The 22962-nt window shown below is 39.5% G+C and overlaps 1 protein-coding gene across 4 annotated transcripts in view; it reads right to left on the bottom strand.

The window, feature by feature from the left end:
• PHKB (phosphorylase kinase regulatory subunit beta) overlaps nucleotides 1-22962 on the bottom strand; it is a 237259-nt gene that overhangs the window by 149676 nt on the left and 64621 nt on the right. For all 4 annotated transcript variants that reach the window (XM_050773864.1, XM_050773863.1, XM_050773865.1 and 1 more), the window contains one exon: nucleotides 4352-4467. In XM_050773864.1, the coding sequence (XP_050629821.1) occupies nucleotides 4352-4467 (116 nt within the window). The remainder of the gene's footprint in view (nucleotides 1-4351; nucleotides 4468-22962) is intronic.

The following is a 22962-nucleotide window of genomic DNA, read 5'->3' on the forward strand; positions in this document are numbered from 1 at the left end:
AAGACTTAACAAAGTGAAACAGGAAATTATGCTGTTAAACACAAAGTTCTACTTAGGAGTTTATTTCTGTACATTTGGACACATATGCACATTAGTAAATTATTAAGTACAGTTTTCCTTTTTGTTTCCCAGTAGCCAAAAAAAATCAAAATTAGGGTTTGGAATTCAATTCACATTTTGTAACAAAGACTCATCTCTTCTTCAAAACACACAGGTACAGGTTTAAAGGTAGCCCAAGGAGTAGAAATAACCTTACATTAATGAGGAGGGAGAAATTTAAAGATTAAAATATTTGCATTAAATTTGTAGAGATTGAGAGGACTTCTCTGACATACAACTCTGGAGACTCAGAATTACTGCTATAATAAATAGGTACCAAAATGATATATGGAGGAAAGTGGAATTAAATATGATAATATAGAATTTAAGAAAGTATGGGCATGCATTAAAAGACTTAGAGACTTAACAGGAAAAAAGAAGAACATTATCCAATATAGCTCCAGACACCTTAGGAAAAATTGAAAGGGGTGTGTTATTTGAGGAAAAGCAAACAGAAAACTCAGAAGAACAGGGAATGGTTACTTAGGAAACATTTCAAGATAAACATAGTGAGATCAGAGCAATAGACCCTTAACTGAAGCCCTGGAAAGGGTGAGGCTGCTGTTAGAATGAGGTTTTGATCAATGTAAGGAGAGTATTCTTAACAAAAAAATTCTGGGGTTTATCTAAGAATACTAAACAATTCAAGAATTTGAATTAAAAGGGGACCAGCCAATCTGGGGTTGAAATGGGAGGGCAAACAGGGTCTCACCAAAGCATTAAGCCGAATCAAGCTATACTGATTACTAAGCTACGATATCATGCTTGAAACTTACCACAATTTTATAGAGCGTTTACACCATGCAGTACTTTCACACTTTAGAGAAACTTTTTATGACTTTGAAATACAATGTGACATAGTAAAAATGATTTTGGAGTTGTGGGCCAATGACATGGAATCCAGTTCTGGTTCTACCACCCATTGAGTTATATGATGTAAGGTGTGGGGTACCCCAAAGTCTTCTAAACATTTGTTTCCTCCTATATAAAATGCAGTAAGGTTCCTGGCCTGGCCTAAACATATTCCATAACTGTTCAGTGTCACAGATTGCAATTATTAAAGGACAGCTGGACATGGATGCTGAAGAGAGAGCCTCTGACTTCAGAAGAGTACATGTGCGTCTTTTGGGGCCCAGGGGTCGAAATCTTCTTTGATACGAGGTGCAACTTAGAAGGGATGTACTCAACGTGGCAAGGAAAGGAAGAGTCAGTCACTTCAACTGAGGCCCTAGTGAGCACCAAGACAACACTCAGATTATGCTCTGTTCTCTCTCTGACTCCTGGTACAGATGACTGTATAGCACAGAGAAAGGAGAGTGGCAGAGAAAGTGTCAGGCTACGAAGGGAAGTGTAAGTACTTATGGTAAGTATTACTATGTATTAATTCAAGCTGTCTGAAATTATGAGAACAGCTTCAGGATATAACAAGGATACTGCATTAAGCAGTAAAGAATAGATCCAATAAACCCCAAATAGTTCTGGGGTATCCTATGGCAGAGACAGATTAAGAGGTGTGACTTGATCCTACATTCCACTACATAGGCCTAAGTGCAGAAAGATACTGGCCGCCCACTACCACAGCCGTCACTGCCTCCGTGAGCACATGGAGCTCAATTCTCCTGCAGTTTCAAAATGTATCCTTTGGACATCAGAGGTGATAGATTCAAAACAGAAGACCTGACCTTGGAAACTTTCAGATAAAAAATTAAGGTTAAAGTTCTTTTTGGGAATTTTAAAGTGTTATACTATGGACAATTACAAGATCAATGTCAAATAAAGTATAAAACCCATCATCCAAACTTAAATGACAAACTTCATCTCTCATCCATTTGAACAAAATCGGCCGACTACAATTAAGATTAATTTTGCATGCAAAAGATGGCAAAGAACATCACATAATGATTTTTCAAGCCTTCAAACAAAAACCTTAATGAATCAATTTAAAGACTGGCACCTCAGTTATAGGAATACAAGTTGGAGCCTGTTTTGTCACCAGGCACCTTCTAACACCCTTACTTTCTAGGGTCAGTAGTAACTTTTATTTAAGGTTCTTTCTGAGTTTACTACAGTTTACTTTTGTTTTTATTTTTATTTTTGAGATGGAGTCTCATTCTGTCACCCAGGCTGGAGTGCAGTGGTGCGATCTCAGCTTACTACAGACTCTGCCTCCCAGGTTCAAGAGATTCTCCTGCTTCAGCCTCCCAAGTAGTTGTGATTACAGGCGCATGCCACAATGCCAGGCGAATTTTTGTATTTTTTTTAAGTAGAGACGGGGTGTCACCATGTTGGTCAGGCTGGTCTCAAACTCCCAACCTCAGGTGATCTGTCCGCCTCAGCCTCCCAAAGTGTTGGGATTACAGATGTGAGCCACTGCTCCTGGCCTACTATAGTTTTTATAAACAGAAAAACTTCTAGTCTAAATATTTCACGCTGAAAATAATGGCAACAGGGTCAGACTGATATATTAAAAGTTTATTAAAAAAGAAGGAAGAGATCTGATAATCATACGTACTGAAAAGGTAAATTTTAAAAATCATCGTATCTAATTAGATCCAATTTCTTATTATTTGAGTGATAATCTGGAATGCTGAGCACTTACTTTGGATGAGGGCTGAATTATAACATCATCTATCTAATTTTAGTATTTGCCAGAATCTGTTTAATGTCTGAAATGAACTTTACCACAAATTATTCCTCTACTTCACTGACTTTTTCATTGATTGATACTATTCTGGTCTATACTGTAAAAATTCTTCACATGAATCACAAAACCTATAGAAAAATGTTTCTATGTTAGTTAAGGATTAATCTTAAAGTCCCTTTAATTTAAATATTTTTTATTAAAATGTTCTTAAATGTGTAAGTACACTAACATTCTAGTGCTTATGCTAGGCATTCAAATGCTTTATATACACTACTACAACAATGACAACGATTATTACAACAATGAAATAAAGTAGAATTATAATTATTTATTTTACAGATGAGAAAACTGAATCATAAGAAGGTCACATAACTTGCTGAGGGTTATATAGTTAGTGATCTGGAGCCAGGTTTTAGTTTACTAAATATCTTATATCAACTTATTTTTGTGTGTGCGATTAGTCTATCAAAAAATATAGACCACTTTGGATTCCTCTTAACCAGTGTTTTCTAGAGTGTTTCTTTTTTCTTTTTCTTTTTTTTTTTTTTAACGGGGTCTTGCTCTGTCATGCAGGCAGGAGTACAGTGGCACGATCTTGGTTCACTGCAACCTCTGTCTCCCGGGTTCAAGCCATTCTCCTGCCTCAGCCTACCCAGTTGCTGGGAATACAGGCATGCACCACCATGCCCAGCTACTTTTTGTATTTTTAGTAAAGATGGGGTTTCACCATGTTGGCCAGGCTGGTCTCGAACTCCTGACCTTGTGATCCTCCTGCCTCAGCCTCCCAAAGTGCTAGGATTACAGGCGTGAGTGAGTCACCATGCGTGGCCTCTAGACTGTTTCTTTACTTCATTTAAGTCTCAATAATCCAAACTAACCTACAGTAATAACTTTTAGCTTAAATTCATACATCTTTTAGTGCAACATGGATAGGACTTATTGAACTATATTGTTATTAAAATATGATCTCCTTGGCATAAAATTAGGATTTAGGAAAGGTACAATCAGTCACTAAAGTTATTTCCTTAACCCTAAGGATTAAAAGAAATTCATAAACTACTAATATCAGTTATTAGCTATTGTTGCTTATTCAAACGCACTAAACCACAGCTCAAGATGTTGATCACAGATCTTACAGATGACAATGAATCTTAAGTTTTACATGAACAGTGTAAGAATCTGTGGTCAAGATAAAAATCAGTTCTATAACATGGAAGGAAATTTTATATTCAGTGCATATACAACTGGTGTTTGAAAATTTTAATGTACTTGACATTTCAAATGAGGTAATTTCAAAGAGGAAAAAGAAAATGACTTGGTTGAGCAGAAAGGCCAAGCTGTGGATTAATGATGAAGGCTGATATGCATGTACTGACACCTTGGCAGGTTGGGAAAGACACCTACTCCTATCTTGCATCTGTTTATGGGCACTGAGAATGGGCTCTTTTGTGTTAATTTTAAGTGACTTCCATCTGCATCATAGGTAGAAAAAAAAATTGCCGCAAATTAACATATAAATCACAGTTCCAATCTAATGCGTCTGTATTTTTCCATATTCAAATTCCACACATTTAATTAAAAAAAAAATCTCAGAAATCAGCAAATTACCTCGAATGTAGCTCTGTGCTGCCATTATTATATTTGCTTCCTCTTTCCCAGACACCAAAGTCAGGCACACGGTAAACTCTTTCCACACAAAATACAAGGTTTTGAATAAAAGAGACCTAAAAGAAAAGAAATGAAACATAAGGACATACTCAATAACAGGACATAGGCTGGGTGCGGTGGCTCACGCCTGTAATCCCAGCACTTTAGGAGGCTGAGGCAGACGGATCACATGAGGTTGGCAGTTTGAGACCAGCATGACCAACATGCAGAAACCCATCTCTACTAAAAAATACAAAAATTAGGGGTCCATTCCAAGATGGCTAAATAGGAACAGCTCCAGTTTGCAGCTCCCAGCGTGATGAACGCAGAAGATGGGCGATTTCTGCATTTCCAGCTTAGGTACCTGGTTCATCTCACCGACTGGTTGGACAGTGGGTGCAGCCTATGGAGGGCGAGCTGAAGCAGGGTGGGGTATCGCCTCACCCGGGAAGCACAAGCAGTCAGGAGATTTCCCTCTCCTAGCCAAGGGAAGCCGTGACAGACTGTACAGGGAAAATTGGGACACTACCACCTAAATACTGCGCTTTTCCAATGGTCTTAGCAAACGGCACACCAAGGGATGCCTGTGCCTGGCTCAGCGGTCCCATGGCCACGGAGCCTTGCTCACCGCTAGCACAGCAGTCCGAGATCGAACTGCAAGGCAGCAAGCCCAGCTGGGGAAGGGAGTCTGCCATTGCGGAGGCTTGAGTAGGTAAATAAAGCAGCCAGGAAGCTCCAGGTGGAGCCCACCACAGCTCAAGGAGGCCCCCTGCCTCTGTAGACTCCACCTCTGGGGGCATGGTGTAGCTGAACAAAAGGAAGCAGAAACTTCTACAGACTTAAACGTCTCTGTCTGACTTAAACTCTCTCTCTTCAGAGAGAGCAGTGGTTCTCCCAGCACAGTGTTCGTCCTCTGAGAACGGACAGACTGCCTCCTCAAGTGGGTCTCTGAGCCCCCGTAGCCTAACTTGGAGGCACCGCCCAGTATGGGCCGACTGACACCTCATACAGCCGGGTGCCCCTGTGACAGGAAGCTTCCAAAGAAGGATTGGGCCACAATATTTGCTGTTCTGCAATATTTGCTGTTCTGCAGCCTCCACTAGTGATACCAAGGGAAACAGCGTCTGGAATGGACCTCCAGCAAACTCCAACAGACCTGCAGCTGAAGGACCTGACTGACAGAAGGAAAACTAACAAACAGAAACGAATAGCATCAACATCAATGAAAAGGACATCCAATCCAAAACCCCATCTGTAGGTCACCATCATCAAAGACCAAAGGTAGATAAAACCACAAAGATGGGGAGAAACCAGAGCAGAAAAGCTGAAAATTCTAAAAACCAGAGTGCCCCTTCTCCTCCAAAGGATCGCAGCAACTCACCAGCAATGGAACAAAGCTGGATGGAGAATGACTTTGATGATTTGACAGAAGTAGGCTTCAGAAAGTTGGTAATAACAAACTTCTTCGAGCTAAAGGAGGATGTTTGAAGCCATTGCAAGGAAGCTAAAAAGATTAGATGAATGGCTCACTAGAATAAACAGTGTAGAGAAGACCTTAAATGACCTGATGGAGCTGAAAACCATGGAACAAGAACTACATGACACATGCACAAGCTTCAGTAGCCAATTCAATCAAGTGGAAGAAAGGGTATAAGTGACTGAAGATCAAATGAATGAAATGAAGTGAGAAGTTTAGAGAAAAAAGAGTAAAAAGAAATGAACAAAGCCTCCAAGAAATATGGAACTATGTGAAAAGACCAAATCTACATTTGATTGGTGTATCTGAAAATGATGTGGAGAATGGAACCAAGTGGAAAACACTCTTCAGGAATTTATCCAGGAGCCCCCACCTAGCAAGGCAGGCCAACATTCAAATTCAGGAAATACAGAGAACACCACAAAGATACTCCTTGAGAAGAGAAATCCTTCCTTATTCCTTATATAAAAATTAATTCAAGATGGATTAAAGACTTAAATGTTAGACCTAAAACCATAAAAATCCTAGAAGAAAACCTAGGCAATACCATTCAGGACAATAGGCTTGGGCAAGGACTTCATGACTAAAACACTAAAAGCAAATGGCAACAAAAGCCAAAATTGACAAATGGGATCTAATTCAACTAAAGAGCTTCTGCACAGCAAAAGAAACTACCATCAGAGTGAACAGGCAACCTACAGAATGGGAGAAAATTTTTGCAATCTACCCATCTGACAAAGGGCTAATACCCAGAATCTACAAAGAAGTTAAACAAATTTACAAGAAAAAAATCAAACAACCCCATCAAAAAGTGGGTAAAGGATATGAACAGACATTTTTCAAAAGAAGACATTTATGTAGCCAACAGACACATGAAAAAAATGCTCATCATCACTGGTTATCAGAGAAATGCAAATCAAAACCACAATGAGATACCATCTCACACCAGTTAGAATGGGGAGCATTAAAAAGTCAGGAAACAACAGATGCGGGAGAGGATGTGGAGAAATAGGAATGCTTTTACACTGTTGATGGGAGTGTAAACTAGTTCAATCATTGTGGAAGACAGTGTAGTGATCCCTCAAGGATCTAGAACTAGAAATACCATTTGACCCAGCAATCCCATTACTGGGTATATACCCAAGGATTATAAATCATGCTACCATAAAGACACATGCACATATATGTTTATTGCAGCACTATTCAATAGCAAAGACTTGGAACCAATCCAGATGTCCATCAGTGATAGACTGGATTAAGAAAATGTGGCACATACACATCGTGGAATACTATGCAGCCAAATAAAAAAGAATGAGTTCATGTCCTTTGTAAGGACATGGATGAAGCTGGAAACCATCATTCTGAGTAAAGTATTGCAAGGACAGAAAACCAAACACTGCATGTTCTCACTGATAGGTGGAAATTGAACAATGAGAACACTTGGACACAGGGCGGGGAACATCACACACTGGGGCCTGTTGTGTGGTGGGAGGATGGGGGAGGGATTGCATTAGGAGAAATACCTAATGTAAATGACGAGCTAATGGGTGAAGCAAACCAACATGGCATACACATGTATACATATGTAACAAACCTGCACATTGTGCACATGTACCCTAGAACTTAAAGTATAATTAAAAAAAATACAAAAAGTAGCCAGATGTGGTGGTGTATGGCTGTAATTCCAGCTACTTGGGAGGCTGAGGCAGGAGAATCACTTGAACCCGGGAGGCAGAGGTTGCGGTGAGCCAAGATCACCCCATTGTCACTCCAGCCTGGGCAACAAGAGTGAATCTCTATCTCAAAAAAACCAAAAAACAAAAAACAAAAAACAGACATTTAAATACTAAAAAATTACATACCAAATACCTACTTGTCTCCCAACACATTTTCAATATGCTGAAATTTGTGTGATTATTACATTACTATGAATACTATTTTTTTCTAATATTAAGCTCATTTAAGCTTAGAATCCAGTATTATACAGTATAGAAATAAAATTTAAATCCTCTCAATGCTCCAACTATCATTCTCCAACAATGTATCTATTATTGTTTTAAGGACTATACATCTTAAGCACTAAGAAAAGTATAAAGCACGGTTTTTATACTAGATACAATATGTGTAATCTGAAATGTCCATATGAAATGTTAGTCTAAAACTTCAGAGATAAAAAAAAAAGTACTTATCTGTTCTGTAAAGTGCCAGTTCCATGCTGGGTCCACCTTAAGTTCTGAGTCTGTTCATTAAGCCTGAAATCCAATCTTCCTCCTGCCTTTTGTATAGCTATAGGTACATTGTTATAAACTCAAAGCTCACAGGTAGAAGTGGGCTCCAACCAAAGGGCCAGGAGTCAGAGCTTCCATAGAAAGATTTCAGACATGTGACAAAACTTATACTCTCAAAAGAAACTATGGAAGACAAAGATTAGGGTAAATTCTTAGTTAATAAAGTTCCTTTATTTTCATAAGGACAATTTCTTATGTGGGCTATGTCATGCGCGTCCGTGTGAAGAGACCACCAAACAGGCTTTGTGTGAGCAACATGGCTGTTTATTTCACCTGGGTGCAGGCAGGCTGAGTTGGAAAAGAGAGTCAGTGAAGGGAGATAAGGGAGGGGCTGTTTTATAGGATTTGGGTAGGTAAAGGAAAATTACAGTCAAAGGGGGGTTGTTCTCTGGTGGCCAGGAGTGGGGGTTACAAGGTGCTCAGTGGGGGAGCTTTTTGAGCCAGGATGAGCCAGGAAAAGGAATTTCATAAGATAATATCATTGCTTAAGGCAAGGACCGGCCATTTTCACTTCTTTTGTGGTGGAATGTCATTGGTTAAGGCGGCAGGGCATTTGCACTTCTTTTGTGATTCTTCAGTTACTTCAGGCCATCTGGGCATGTATGTCCAAGTCACAGGGGATGCGATAGTCATCGTGTTAGGTTCAATATGGCAAACTGAATACATGCATCTGCCCACCCTTCAACACAAAACCCTTCTGAAGTGGCAATATACATGTCTCACCTTCACCCCACACACGTAATTAATATAATGTATATACTTTTAAGAAAGAAACAAGCTCAGAGTCAAAAAACACAGACATAAAGAGTTAATCAGGGATCAGTCTACCCAGGTTATCTCATGAAGGATGAAAGGCTGGGGCACCTGAATCCATGATGTTTACACTCTCCTCCCCAACAGACATCTGCCCTCAGGGGCAAGAATACCTCCCTCATTTCAGTGAAAGAAAGAGCAACCAGGGTGTTGAGGCCTCACAGAAATAGAAGAGTGTGTGAGTTATTTCTAGATTTCTCCAAAACATGCACCTATTCCAGGACCACTTCACCCAAGAGTAGAACAGTACATCCCACAGTAAACTTTTTAAAATTTTGAATATTGATCAGGGTCCCCTCAGCTTACCAGACTCAGGCTACCTTGCCTATATACCTTAAGGGAAACCTTCTTGTGTAAAAAACCTGCTCACTTTCATGATGTTAGCTATTTCATGGTCTTAAAAGTTACTTGGATTTTAAAACACATACAGAAAATACTTGATAGTTTGTCACGTCTCTAAGTTTAAAGCTTCATGGCTGGGTGCAGTGGCTCATGCCTACAATCCTAGCACTTTGGGAGGCTGGGGCAGGCAGTTCGCTTGAGCCCAGAAGTTCAGTATCAGCCTAGGCAACATAGCAAGACCTGTACAAAAAAAAATAAAAAATTAGCTGAGCATGGTAGCATATGCTTGTGGTCCCAGCTGCTCAGGAAGCTGAGGTGGGAAGATTGCTTGATCCTTGGAGGCTGAGGACAGTGAGCTGTGATTGCGCCTCTGCACTCCATCCTGGTTGACAGAGAGACCTTGTCTCAACTTTAAAAAAAAAAAAAAGAGAGAGAGAGAGAGAGATTTTCCATGTATGTTTACAATGCCTGCTTAAAATTCAGTGATTTTTCCATTCTAATCCTGAATACGTATAACCTGTACCTTTGCTTTTACATTCAATTATGAAATATTTCCACTTGAATTTCCCATTAAACAATATGTTCTAAACCCTTCCACCTGGAAGAACTTTTCAATTCTGCTTTTTTCCCATCAGACCACTCTTTTCCAGGCTCTCAGTCTAGAAATCTTGAGATCAATTTTGACTACTGTTCAATAAAATTTGTAAGACAACATTGATTTGTACTGAGCTCCTGCAGTAGGCCCAAGAGACCAGACCAAACCAGAATGTAGTCACTTATGCTAGGTGACACACAGCCAAACTAAATGTTGAAAGGGGCCAGTTTTCTGAAGAAAACAAAACAAAACAAAACAAAAACAGGAGATTCCCAGCAGCCAATCAGAAGGGGCCCAGTTTCCCTGAGCTGGCATGATAAGGAAGTCCTCTATATTTTAACCCTGTAAGGAAAGTAACTTTGAAATAACCAATCAGCTTTTTGTTCCCTGTTTCTGCTTTCTTCAACTCTTTTCTGCCTATGAAGCCAACCTCTTGAGCATAACTCATTGGAGAGCCTTTACTAGATCTTTGGAAGAAACGGCATCGATTCACGAGTCACTAATAAAAGTCAATTAGATCTTTTGAATTGTTGCAATTTTGTCTTTTGACACTACTGTTTCCTTTTAACCCCATATTCATTCCACAGGAAGCCTGCTATTTTTCACATTGCTTCTTTGATCAAAAAAGTTTTGTGAATCCTGACACAGTATTACAATTCTCATATTTGACATTCAAACCCTCTATATAATCTTCCCACTCTGTCCTCACAGAACTCTTCTCATTCCATAATCCTCTGACAGGAACCTGGGTTCTAATTGGGCTGGTTGGCCATTAGTCTTGCTCATTTCCAAATGCAACACTTTTCTATGAATCTTCCTTCAGCCCCTGTTCAGAACTTTTCTTGGTGAAGTCTCTAATTTCTCCTAACTCTCACTATACTTACAGCCAAGACCACAGCTCTTAATTTTTGTTCTATGTGTGTTTTTTTTTTCCTCACCTCTAATTAGTACGCAAGTCTACCATCCCTTATTTGCAATTCTAAAATGCCCCAAGTTATGAAATCCAATTGTTTTTCCTTAACTCATTTGTCAGCAAAATCCAGAACTGAGATGAGATTAGCTGCCTTATGTTCCTCACTTTGCGTGAGTATGTATATGTCTTACTGCAAAAATATTAATGTGCAGATTCTGCCCTAAGTCATGCTGGGGTTATTATATAATAAAAGGTATCAAAACAGTTTTTTTAAAATCCAGCAAGTTTTAAAATCTAAAACATATTTGGTTCAAAATATTTCTTCACATAAGAAACTGTGGTCCTGTATAACTTCTCTGAACTCAGAAATGTAAATTTCTTGTAGTTCTCACACAAATAATACTATGATTTAGTAAGAACTCGGCTGTGGAGGAAGTATAACATTGCTAGAATATAAGAAATAAAGATCGGCTGGGCGCGATGGCTCACGCCTGTAATCCCAGCACTCTGGGAGGCTGAGGTGCGTGGATCACCTGAGGTCGGGAGTTCGAGAACAGCCTGACCAACATGGAGAAATCCCGTCTCCACTAAAAACACAAAATTAGCTGGGCGTGATGGCACATGACTGTAATCCCAGCTACTTGGGAGGCTGAGGCAGGAGAATCGCTTGAACCTGGGAGGCAGAGGTTGCTTTGAGCCGAGATCGCACCACTGCACTCCAGTCTGGGCAACAAGGGTAAAACTCCGTCTCTAAATAAATAAATAAATATCATAACCATTTCCGAGATCAGGATATTCTGTGTATTATTTTCAATTCTGACTCTATTATGTACTCAATGTTGTTTGTCCATTGTTCCATCTTCATACCAATTTCTAATTTCTGTTACCTTGCTTTGAAAGCATGTACCTTTGATATTCACTTCTGCAAAAAGTATGTAGAGAAATATTTCTAATTTTAAAGAGCTAGAACAGCCAGATACAAATGTCATCTGTGGTATTTTCAGGATATTTTAAGAGTATCATTAAAACAATAATGCCAATATCTGAAATACTTTCAAAACAGAGTTAAATGCAAATACAGTAATATTTGAGATTGAATTAGAGTAATACTGTACTAAAAATCAAAATCTTAATGGACATTATAAAATTTAAGGTATGTGTGCTAAGAAACAGGTTAGAGATTGAGAGAGACTTATATTGTATAAAATACAGTTTTAGTTAGTTCACCAAAACTCCAAAGCAAACAATTATTTAACTCTCTCTCCATATATTGCTAAAAACAATCAGTATATTAAATCAGTATTAACTAAACTGTATAGTAACTCCTCAATTCTGAGGGATAGGCTCTTAAAAACATCTATGGTAATACAATTTGTTAACAAGAAATTTATTATGGAGAAATTAGATAAGGAGATACTGAATTTAAAAATGACCACTGAATGTTCACTGAAGTAAAACCATTCAGACCAAGCACAAATGCTAAGTTTAAAGGAAGTTTTTGTTATACATGTTAAATTAGTAATACTGGGTACTATACAAATGATTTCCATTTACTGTTCCTTTACCACTAGAAACATTTCAGGATTTCTCTTCCCCAAGTTTCAAAAAGATATTTGTCAGTTAATTTGGCTTAATGAAGGTAAGTGCTGATTGAAACGTCTTCTCCCCTGTGTCTTATACAGCTAAATACTGAAGGTTTTTATGATTTCACACATTCTTTAGTGTAACTGAGCCCTACCTGCAGTCAGTAGCTGCTCAGGAACAACAAAGCTTTGCCTAACCTTAATTTACTTCAAAAACACCCTCCCTGATACCCAAAGTGAAGTAGTTTTAGTCCTCCTTGTATTTCACTGTCATTTCTCCTTAGCTTATTTCTTCTTCACTCATTCCTCATTTCTTATGACCTCAATAAATTTTATGTTATTTTGTCACATGTCCCTCAATTTCAATTTGTCTAATACTTTCCCATGATTGGACAGAAGTAATGCATTTTTTGGCAAGCATATCATAGAAATAATGCTGTGACTTTCTTAAAGCATCATAGCACAGGATTCATGATGTCAGTGTATCTTTTCGCTGGTGGTAACAACCATGATCACTTAGTTACAGCAGCTCCTACTTTATAATGTTGTCATCTTTCCTTTGGTAGCTAATAAATATCTTGAGGAAAATGCTTTGGAACTATGTATAAATCCTGTTTCTCCTCATAATTTTATCCACTAATTTCAGCATTTATCAGTGGATCTTGTTTACAGTAATTATCACTAGATCTTGCCTAAAGCTTATTTTCTATTTCCCTCTTTATTTCTACATTTATGAATTAAAATCCTACCCTAACAGTTTTTTAATGCAACAGTGCTGCAACGAAATTTTAGTATGTCTCTACGAAAGAGCTTCCCAATCATTTTGACATCATGGTACATATAGAAATAATATTTCTATACATACATTGAAGTAACCAGGCAAGACTCCTGGCAGCCAGAGGTTATCAGCCAGGGAGGTATGGCTAAGTCCAGGCCCCACCAACACCTTTAGGATGAAGACTCATTACCATGGCAAATCTGTAACCCCTTCCGAGTTGGGGTGGGAGCTCTCCGGATGCCACTGAAGCCGCCCAAGCTACAGCTGAAGACCAGGGCATCTCTGTACTCCTGGGGCCCGGGAAGAGTGGGGAGCCCCACCATCCTGGGTGCAGCTGCAGCCGCCCAAGTTGTGGCTGCGGACCCAGGTCTCTCTGTGCTCTTGGGGGGCCGAGACAGGCAGGAGCCCTGCACCTCTGACACAGCTGCAGCCACCCAAACTGTGGCTGTAGATCCAGGCATCTCCATACTCTTGGGGGCCCAAGAAATCCCCTCCCTGCCCTTGCAGGCTTGGAGGTGTCTGCTCCTGCTGCTTGGCTTCTCCCTGCTGTCAGTGCCCACTATGATCCTGGAGCAAAGTCAGGGTCAAGCCCGGATGCTTTAACAGCCCAGCCAGGTATCAGGGCTATGCAAACATGCCAGCCTCCTGCAGCCTTGGCCCCCTCCAGACTCTGGGCATTGATAAGCACCTAAGGGAAGCCAAGGCAGGGCTGAGGGTGGCTTGGCGCTGGCCTGAAGGCCCTCCTTGGCACCTATAGCCTAGGTGCCATGAACAGGCAGGAGGAAGACAGGTTCCTGGGCAGAAGGGGGCAGGTCCTTGGTGAGGCCCCACTTTCAGGCTAGGGAGAGTGGAAGGCTGGGGGCTGGACTGCCAGTCCTGTGGACTGGAGTGGGAACATGTGGTGCCATTTTTGAGCCCACCTATGGACCAACGGGCATGCACATCCCCCACTCCAGGGTCTCCTCTTTGCTGAGAGCTGGAGAGATGATGGGATGACCTGCTGAAAGAGAGAAGCAATCCACTCCAAAACCTCCTCTCTGCTGAGAGCTGCATCTGCTGGGAGCTGCAGAGATGATGGGATGACCTGCTTGCAGAGGGGAGCTTCCCACTCCATGGTCTCCTGCCTGCTAGGAGCTGAACACTTACCAGGATAACCTGGATGCAGAAAGAAGCTACCCACTGCAGATCTCCTCTAAGCTGTTCCATTGTTCAATAAAGCTCCTCTTCATTTTGCTCACCCTCCACTTGACTGCATACCTCACTCTTCCCAATCACAGGATAAGAACTTGGGACCCGAAAAATGGTGGGGCTAAAAGAGCTGTAACACAAATAGGGCTGAAACATGCCCCTTGCCCACCACATTGTGGCCCTTTGGGGAGCCCAGACCTGGGAGCTCCCTGAGCCAGGGCTGTGACTCCCTCTTTGGGGTCCTGTGGTTCCTGGCATCTCCAAGCTTCTGAGTGCCACCGTGTTCCCCAGTGCCAGCTGTGGAAGCTGCTTACAGTGCACCTGGTACAGCTGCAGCCTTGCAGAGAGCTGGCAATCCATGCCAACACCTGGAGCTGCCCACCCCATTGCAGCAGCCAGCATGTCTGACCGTGTAGTGTCCAGACCCTACACTTGCTCACACACCCCTCACTGCTCCACATCTGGCTCATCCTTGGCAGGCATGGGATCCAGTCCAGTAGTGTGAGCCAAGTGGAATGAGCCCAGAGGGCTGGAGCAAACCTTGGGCAAAGGTGCCACTGGTCACAGAGGTTTCTGGCCAGAAAAGCAACACCCCAAGGATCCCATAACACTAAGGTATCATCTAAAAGCTGAACTGGTGAATTGTACACCAAGTGCACCTTCAATTTTACTAGATATTGTCAAATTGCTCTCCAAAGTAGTTATAAGAACTGATGCCCACCTCAAGAGGGCAGGGAATTATCAACGCTTTGTATCCTGTTATCTAACTCTTGTTACGCAAGTCTGATGCATGTGAAGTGGCATATAATTAGGGTTTAAATTTGAATTTCCCTAATTAGGTACCCTAATTTCCCATAACCAGGGTTTTTTAAATTGTAAGTAATAGTCCTTTATTCTACATACATATCTTGTGTCAGATACATGTGTTACAAATGTCTTCTCTCAAGTCTTGGCTTTTCTCTTCAACTCCTTCATTGTTGTTTTTTGATGAGAAGATTGTTACTTTAATGAATCAAATTGATTTTAAGTGTGTATGCATTTTACATTTTTATGTCTTACTGAAGAAAGCCTTCCCTTCCCTAAAATCAGAAACATATACTGTCCTAAAGTTTCTTCTCCAATAGTAGTTCTCAGATTATGATATAGGAAAATTAAGAGACAATGAAGTTAAAACTATTTTGCCTCTCATTGTCTCACAAACGTAACATGAGTTTTCTAGTGGCTACATTATATACATAATATTGCAATAGATTGATGGCAAAAGCAGGTAGAGAATCCAAGTGTCTTCTATTAAGCCAAAATTTAGATATTTTCAAAAATGTAGAGCAATGCTATTATTTTCACTCAATTATTTTTATTTTGGAAATGTTATTTTTATTAAAGTATTTATGTTAGCCTGTAATGGATTATTTTAAAATTAATAAAATAAATACACTTAATGTATCTTTTACTTTCTAATATAATAACTATCAACAGATATAAACACACACAAAACAAATATAAGCATATAAGGTCAAACAAAAGCTCTATGGGGTTCTCAAAATTTTGAGAATATAAAGGAACACCCTTGCTCTAAAAGTATAATCTTTGTGCCTTTCACAATTCACACCTGGGAACTGATTGTCACATAAAAAGAGGCTTCCAATATCTTTTATAAAAATAATGGAAACCCATTTATTGATGAGGCCACCCTATGGCTCTGGAAAGCCTACACTTCCATAAATCTAACTCTATATATGTATGTGTGTGCATGGGGAGTGTATATAAGTCACTTCTGGACCCTCAATTCTGTTCTACTGAAAACATGTCTAGCACCATATCAATATCACACTGTTGAACTTCCATGGATGTATGGCTTTATATCTGGTAAAGTAAGTCTCCCTTCATATTTTTCCTTCTCCAAAATCGCCTTGTGTATTTTACAGCTTATTCTTCTAAATAAACTTTAGGATGAGTTTATCAAATTCCATGAAAATTCTGTTGAGACTTCTATGGAAATTTTGTTGAGTTTAGAGATTAATAACATAGCAAAAAACAATATATTTACATTATTAAGCATTCTTGTGTATTGACATTATTTATGCTAATATTTATTTAGATTTTCATTTTATGATCAAAGTTTTATAATTTTGTCCATCTGCTATTAGGTTCTTTCTCAGGTACTTTAGAGTGTAATATTTACTTTACATTAGACCAATTTTCTAACTAGTTATTCCTGCTCTATAGACAAATTATTGCTCTCCATATGTTGATCATGTATCCAGCTTTGCAACTATATTTTTAATGACTTTTAGTAGTTTATCTAAGAATTCATTTCAATTTACTAGACATTTACTAGAAATTCATTTTAATTCACTAGAAATGAAAACTTTTTCATTTCTGCCATCACCATCCACACCTATTACTTCTTGCCTTATTGCTTTGGCTAGGTCACCTGTACAATGTTAAACAGGAGTTTATTGGCCAGGCACAGTGGCTTTCCCCTGTAATCCTAGCACTTTGGGAGGCTGAGGCAAGCGGATCACTTGAGGCCAGGAGGTCAAAAACAGTCTGGGCAAAACCCATCTCTACTGGGTTGGCTAAACCCCATCTCTACTAAAAATACAAAAACTAGCCACGCATGGTGGCACACTCCTGTAATCCCAGCGACTTAGGTGGCTGAGACATGAGAACTGCTTGAACTCGGGAGACAGAGGTTGCAGTAAGCTGAGATCATGCCACCGCAATCTAGCTTGGGTGACAGAGCGAGACTCTGTCTCAAAAAAAAAAAAAAAAAAATAGGAGTTTATATTATCAGTATTTCCTTTTCTTGTCCCTCAAACTAAAGGGTCTGCTTCTAATGGGATATCTGCTGTAGATTTTTGGTAGATATATTTTATTAGATTAAGAAAATTCCATTTTATTAGAATGCTTTTCATGAATAGGTGATGAATTCTTCACCAAATATGTTTTCTGCACCTATTGAAATGGTTATGTGGTTTTTCTTTCTTAATTTGCTAATGTGATGAGTTACACTAATGGATGTTCTCATTTTAAATCATCCTTGCATTTCTAAGATTAAACATTACTTGGTCCTGGCACATGATGCTAGCTGACCACCAATATCCAGTCTCTCTTCCTTTCTTAAAAAAACCCTGATTTTAACTTCATAAGACTTCATAGCAGCAGGAATGGTTATGTGACCAAGTTCTGGTCAATGAGATTACACAGATGTCATGGGACCAAGCTTCCAGAAACTTAAAAAATATGTTTTTTAGGCTGGGTGGCTGGGTGCAGTGGCTCACGCCTGTAATCCCAGCACTTTGGGAGGCCAAGGTGGGTAGATCACGAGGTCAGGAGATCAAGACCATCCTGGCCAATATGGTGAAACCCTGTCTCTACTAAAATACAAAAAGTTAGCCGGGCATGGTGGCGTGTGCCTGTAGTCCCAGCTACTCAGGAGGGTGATGCAGGGGAATCGCTTAAACCCAGAAGGCAGAAGTTGCAGTGAGCCAATACCATGCCACTGCACTCCAGCATGGCGACAGAGCAAGACTCCGTCTCAAAAAAAAAAAAAAATTTTTTTTAAGATTTTTGTCTTGAGTTGAGCGATGAGTTCTTGCTTTATTGCCAAGGCTGGTCTCAAATTCGTGGCTTCAAGTGATCCTCCCACCTCAGCCTCCCAAAGAGCTGGGATTAGAGATGTGAGCCACTGCACCTGGCCTAGAAACGTTTTTAAAGCCTCTTCCTCTTTTTTGATTCTTACATACAAGTGTAGACACGATACCTAAAGGAATACCAGCTATATTATGATAATTTGGATAAATGTCTCCTGCCAAATACAGCAGAGGGATAGAAAAGGAATCCATATCCTTGATGACCGTTAAAGCCTAGGAAAACACTTCCAATCCCCAGAGTTTTTGGTGTATAAAATAAATCCTGGCCAGGCATGGTAGCTCACGTCTGTAATCCCAGAACTTTAGGAGGCTGAGGCGGGTGGATCATGAGGTCAGGAGTTCAAGCCCATCCTGGCCAAGATGGTGAAACCCAGTCTCTACTAAAAATACAAAAATTATCCAGTGCAGTGGCAGGTGCCTGTAATCGCAGCTCGGGAGGCTGAGGCAGAAGAATCGCTTGAACCTGGGCGGCAGAGGTTGCAGTGAACTGAGATCGCGCCGCGGTACTTACGCCTGGATGACAGAGACTCTGACAAAAAAAAAAAAAAATCCTCTATTTATTGAAACCACTGTTGGTTGGGTTTTCTTTTATTTGTAGCCAAGTGAAACGTTAAATGACACCTTATCCATGACTCATTTACATTCTCATGCTGCATGTTTCCAAAAGAATACATGAAAAAAAAATTGAGCCTGGTTTAAAATTTGATTTTTTCATACTAACCTCATCAACTTTTATAAAATTATACCAATCTCATAAAATTTATTCAGGAGCTTTTCCTATTTTATAAGGCAGGAGTTATATCTTCCTTTAAGCTTTGATAAAAATGTGCCTATTAACTAGCTAGAGAGTTATTCTCTTTTTGGAGAAGATGAAGAGAAAAAGGAAGATTTCTGAAAAATGATTTACTTTCTTCAAAGGCTACTGTGATCATGCATTCCTAGGGAGGTTCAAGAGAGCAAGGAGCAAAAAAAATCTTAGCTATTACAATAAGGTCTGGCCCCTCAAAGCTCAATTCTACCCAACAAAATCTTACTCTTTAGAATTTAATTTCTCACATTAGGGAGAATTTAAATTAAATAGTTTTCCCTTCCTTGGAGGCAACAAAAATAACAACAACAATAAAAAGCTTAAGAAACACTGTTATAAGTCTATTTCATTATTCTATTTCTTTCTAAGTCACTTATAGTAACTATTTCTTTGCTAGGGCTGCCATATAAATAATACCACAGTCTGGGTGGCTTAAGTAACAGAAATTTCTCCTTCCACGGTTTTGACAGTGGGAAGTCTAAGACCAAGGTGTTGGCAGGTCTGGTTTCTCCTGAGGCCTTGCTCCTTGGCTAGCAGAAGGCCATCCTCCTGCTACTTTGTCCTCACATGGCCTTTCCTTTGTGCACACACACCCCGGTATCCCTTTCTACATCCAAATTTACCTCTCTTATGAGGACACCAGTCAGACTGGATTAGGGTTCACCCAAGGGCCTCATTTTAATTTACCTCTTTAAAGACCCTACCTTTAAAACACTATGTTTATATCTCCAAATAGTCACATTCTGAATGTATGAATCTTGAGGGGACCTAATTCAACCCAAAACAGTAAATTATGGTGTTTTTAGAACACATTCCATTTGGATAGTTTTAAAATGTATTGCCATGTACTTTCTTATAGCAGATTCCTTTTTTCTCTTTTAATCTCTACTTATTTACAGTTATGTTCTCCTTTTCATTGTGAATATTGTTTCTCTGTTTAACTCTTCCTTATCTGCTTGGTAAATTTTTTAAGAGGTCAGTTTATACTGTTAATCTTTTTTAAAAAAATAAAGCTGTTGGTTTTGAGAGTCTCTATCCTACCTTTATATTTGATACCATTATTCCTATTTTTATCTTTAGTGCTTTCTTCCTTCTACTTGTGCTTACGAAGGCATACTTTTTCTAACGTTTAAAATCTAGTATTTAACTTAACAATTTTCCCATCATAACTCTTTTCTACTATCTGCATGTGATATAGTTTGGATGTGTGTCCCCTCTAATCTCATGATGAATTGTAATTCCCAGTGTTGGAGGTGGGGCCTGGTTAGAGGCAAATAACTCAGAATAATTCACGGAGGCAGATTTCTTAAAAATGGTTTAGCACCATCCCCTTGGTGATTTCCTGGAGATAGTGTGTGAGTTCTCACGAGATCTGGTGGTTTAAGTGTGTGGCACCTCCCTCCCCACTCTCTCTTGCTCCTGCTCTGGCCATGCAACTTGCCTTCTCCCGGTTTGCCTTCTGCCATGAGTAAAAGCTCCCTGAGGCCTCTCCAGAAGCTGAGCTGATGTCAGTGCTACGCTTACAGAGCCTGCAGACCTGTGAGCCAATTAAACCTTTTTTCTTTATAAATTACCCAGTCTCGGGTATTTCTTTATAGCAATGCAAGAACGGCCTAATACAACATTCAAGGCTAAAAACTGTTCACCAAAAACACTTCAGCTATATACTACAAGTATTGATATGATGTGTTTTCACTTTTCTTCCATAGTATTTCTCAATTTCCATTTTCATTTTTTCTTGAAAACCATAAAATAAAAGCTATTTTTTTTTTCTTTTGGCTTTGTTGTTTAAGAGATGGAATCTTGCTCTGTCACTCGGGCTAGAGTTCAGTGGTGTCCTGATAGTTCACTACAGCCTTGAACTCTTGACGATGGGGGCTGGTTGAGAGGGGAACCAGCTATATGATTAGAGGATTGAAACTTTCAGTCCCAACTCTCAACCTCCAGGAAGGGAACAGGAACTGAAGGTTGACCTTATCAGCAACGGTGAATAATTTTTTTTTTTTTTTTTAGAAGAATCTCACTCTGTTGCCCAGGCTGGAGTGCAATGGTGCGATCTCGACTCACTGCAAACTCTGCCTCCCGGGTTCAAGCAGATCTCCCCGCCTCAGTCTCACGAGCAGCTGGGATTACAGGTGTCCGCCACCATGCCCAGCTAATTTTTGCATTTTTAGAGAGACAGCGTTTCACCATGTTGGCCAGGCTGGTCTCGAGCTCCTGACCTCAGATATCCACCCACCTCGGCCTCCCAAAGTGCTGGGATTACAGGCGTGAGCCACCGCACCCAGACGGCCTAGTCATTTTTTTTAACCCAATTTTGAGGCCCTGGTTAGAGGCTGGTTAGTTCTTCTTGAGTAGCAGATCTATACCCCAACTACTTCCTAGATTAGTTCTCACACTGGACCATTATGTATCTACCCTAACTACCCCAGGACCAGCTATCCTGCAAAGTGAGAAAACCCATACACAGGAGCCACAAAAGGTATTCAAATTAGCTAAACCATAGGGAGCCCAAGAAACCCAGTTAACTCTCCCCTCCTCATCATGCATAAACTTGTGTGGTCCTACATGGGGGCTTTCTCTCATTCACAGCTATAAATAACAGAGTGCATTTCATCTAAAGATGAATAATGAAGAGTTGGGCGTTTCACTTAAGATGAACAAAGACTTGTGCTTTTCGTCATTGCGTTGTTTTCCGCTAGCAAAAAAAAAACCCTTAAAGCTCATAACACACAGGTTGGAGGGGCAGATTAATGGATTAATGCCAAAGGTCATTTAGGGACCCAAGTTCCTTCCATCTCTTGTCCCCTAGGAGTTTTCTTGGGCAGGGGAGAAAAAGAGTTATTTTTATCTATTTTGTACAAGATGTGTTTTGTTCAATTCAGATTGATAGTCATCATCTCTTCAAATAGTGCTTTTCCCCAATTCCCTCCATTTTGAACTAGATTTACCTTATTTCATACATTTTCCCTATTTATACATCTGTTAACACTGATAGAAAGTAGTTACCTTTTGAATGCTCTGGCATTATTGAAGAAAAAGCCACGCTCTTCCTAAAACAGTGATCACTTGTGGGCAAAAACTCCAGACATATTCAAATCAAAGAATAAATCTTTTCTTAGCTAAACTGTACCCTGCCTCCTGCTCAAAATATTAAAATAGTTTGTCCTTGGGGAGGAGTTCTCCCTCTCCTGCAGGTGACAAGTGAACCCTATGCAATACTAAAGAACTTTCATCCAAGAATTTCAAGATTTTAGGGAAAAAATGGATAATGTATATCATTATAATAAAAATTCTACTGAAAATTCACAAACTTTGCCTGATTCAGGATACTAAAGCCAACTAAAAAGTAATAGCCACTTTCAATAACACTAGATACCAAATAATATAATTTGATTTAAAATTCCCACAAAAGAATTTTTTAAAAATTTTTAAAAGAATTGTAAAAATCTTAAGGGAGCCAAGTAGAATTTTCATGATATAGTAAAAGAAAAATAGTTAAGTGTTCCCTTTTAAGACTTCCCAGTCAGGCAACATGGGGACACTGAACAAAGGAATTTCAGAACTGGAAAAAATATCCTCAAAGAGTATTATTAGCAGATCAAACAAATGAATACTAATGTTAGCCCCAATCTTATCATCAGTAGCTTCATTCCCATGGTGGCTGAGAATATGTGGTCAATAGTAACTGATTCAAAATACACAGATACTGCAAAGAAATGACTAAGGAAAAATAAAAAATAGGTAACTTAAGAAATAGATAACTCAGGAAAAATGAAGAAACATCTCGGAAATGCAGAAACATCTCAGTGACTACATCTCACAGTGCTCATCCAGAACAAATACAGGATAAATCAATCTAACATTTCATAATAAAGTATACTTTGAAGGTCCAAAGATAAAGTTCCATTATTCATATGACAAGCTTTAATAAACATGAAAACCTTAAATTTATTCAATTAATGGCCATATATCTAACAAAAAATTCCTGATTCCTGTCCATTTGCATTATGAAAATTTAGTTCAGTATATTTATAAGTGACAGGTAAAGAAAGCAAACAACCACATGCAGTAAATGAGGTAGCCATTAGCTACATGTGGATACTGAGCAGTTGCCACGCAGCTAAGCAA

This window comes from Macaca thibetana, chromosome 20 (assembly GCF_024542745.1).
Source record: "Macaca thibetana thibetana isolate TM-01 chromosome 20, ASM2454274v1, whole genome shotgun sequence".
In the NCBI taxonomy this organism is placed as follows: Eukaryota; Metazoa; Chordata; class Mammalia; order Primates; family Cercopithecidae; genus Macaca; species Macaca thibetana.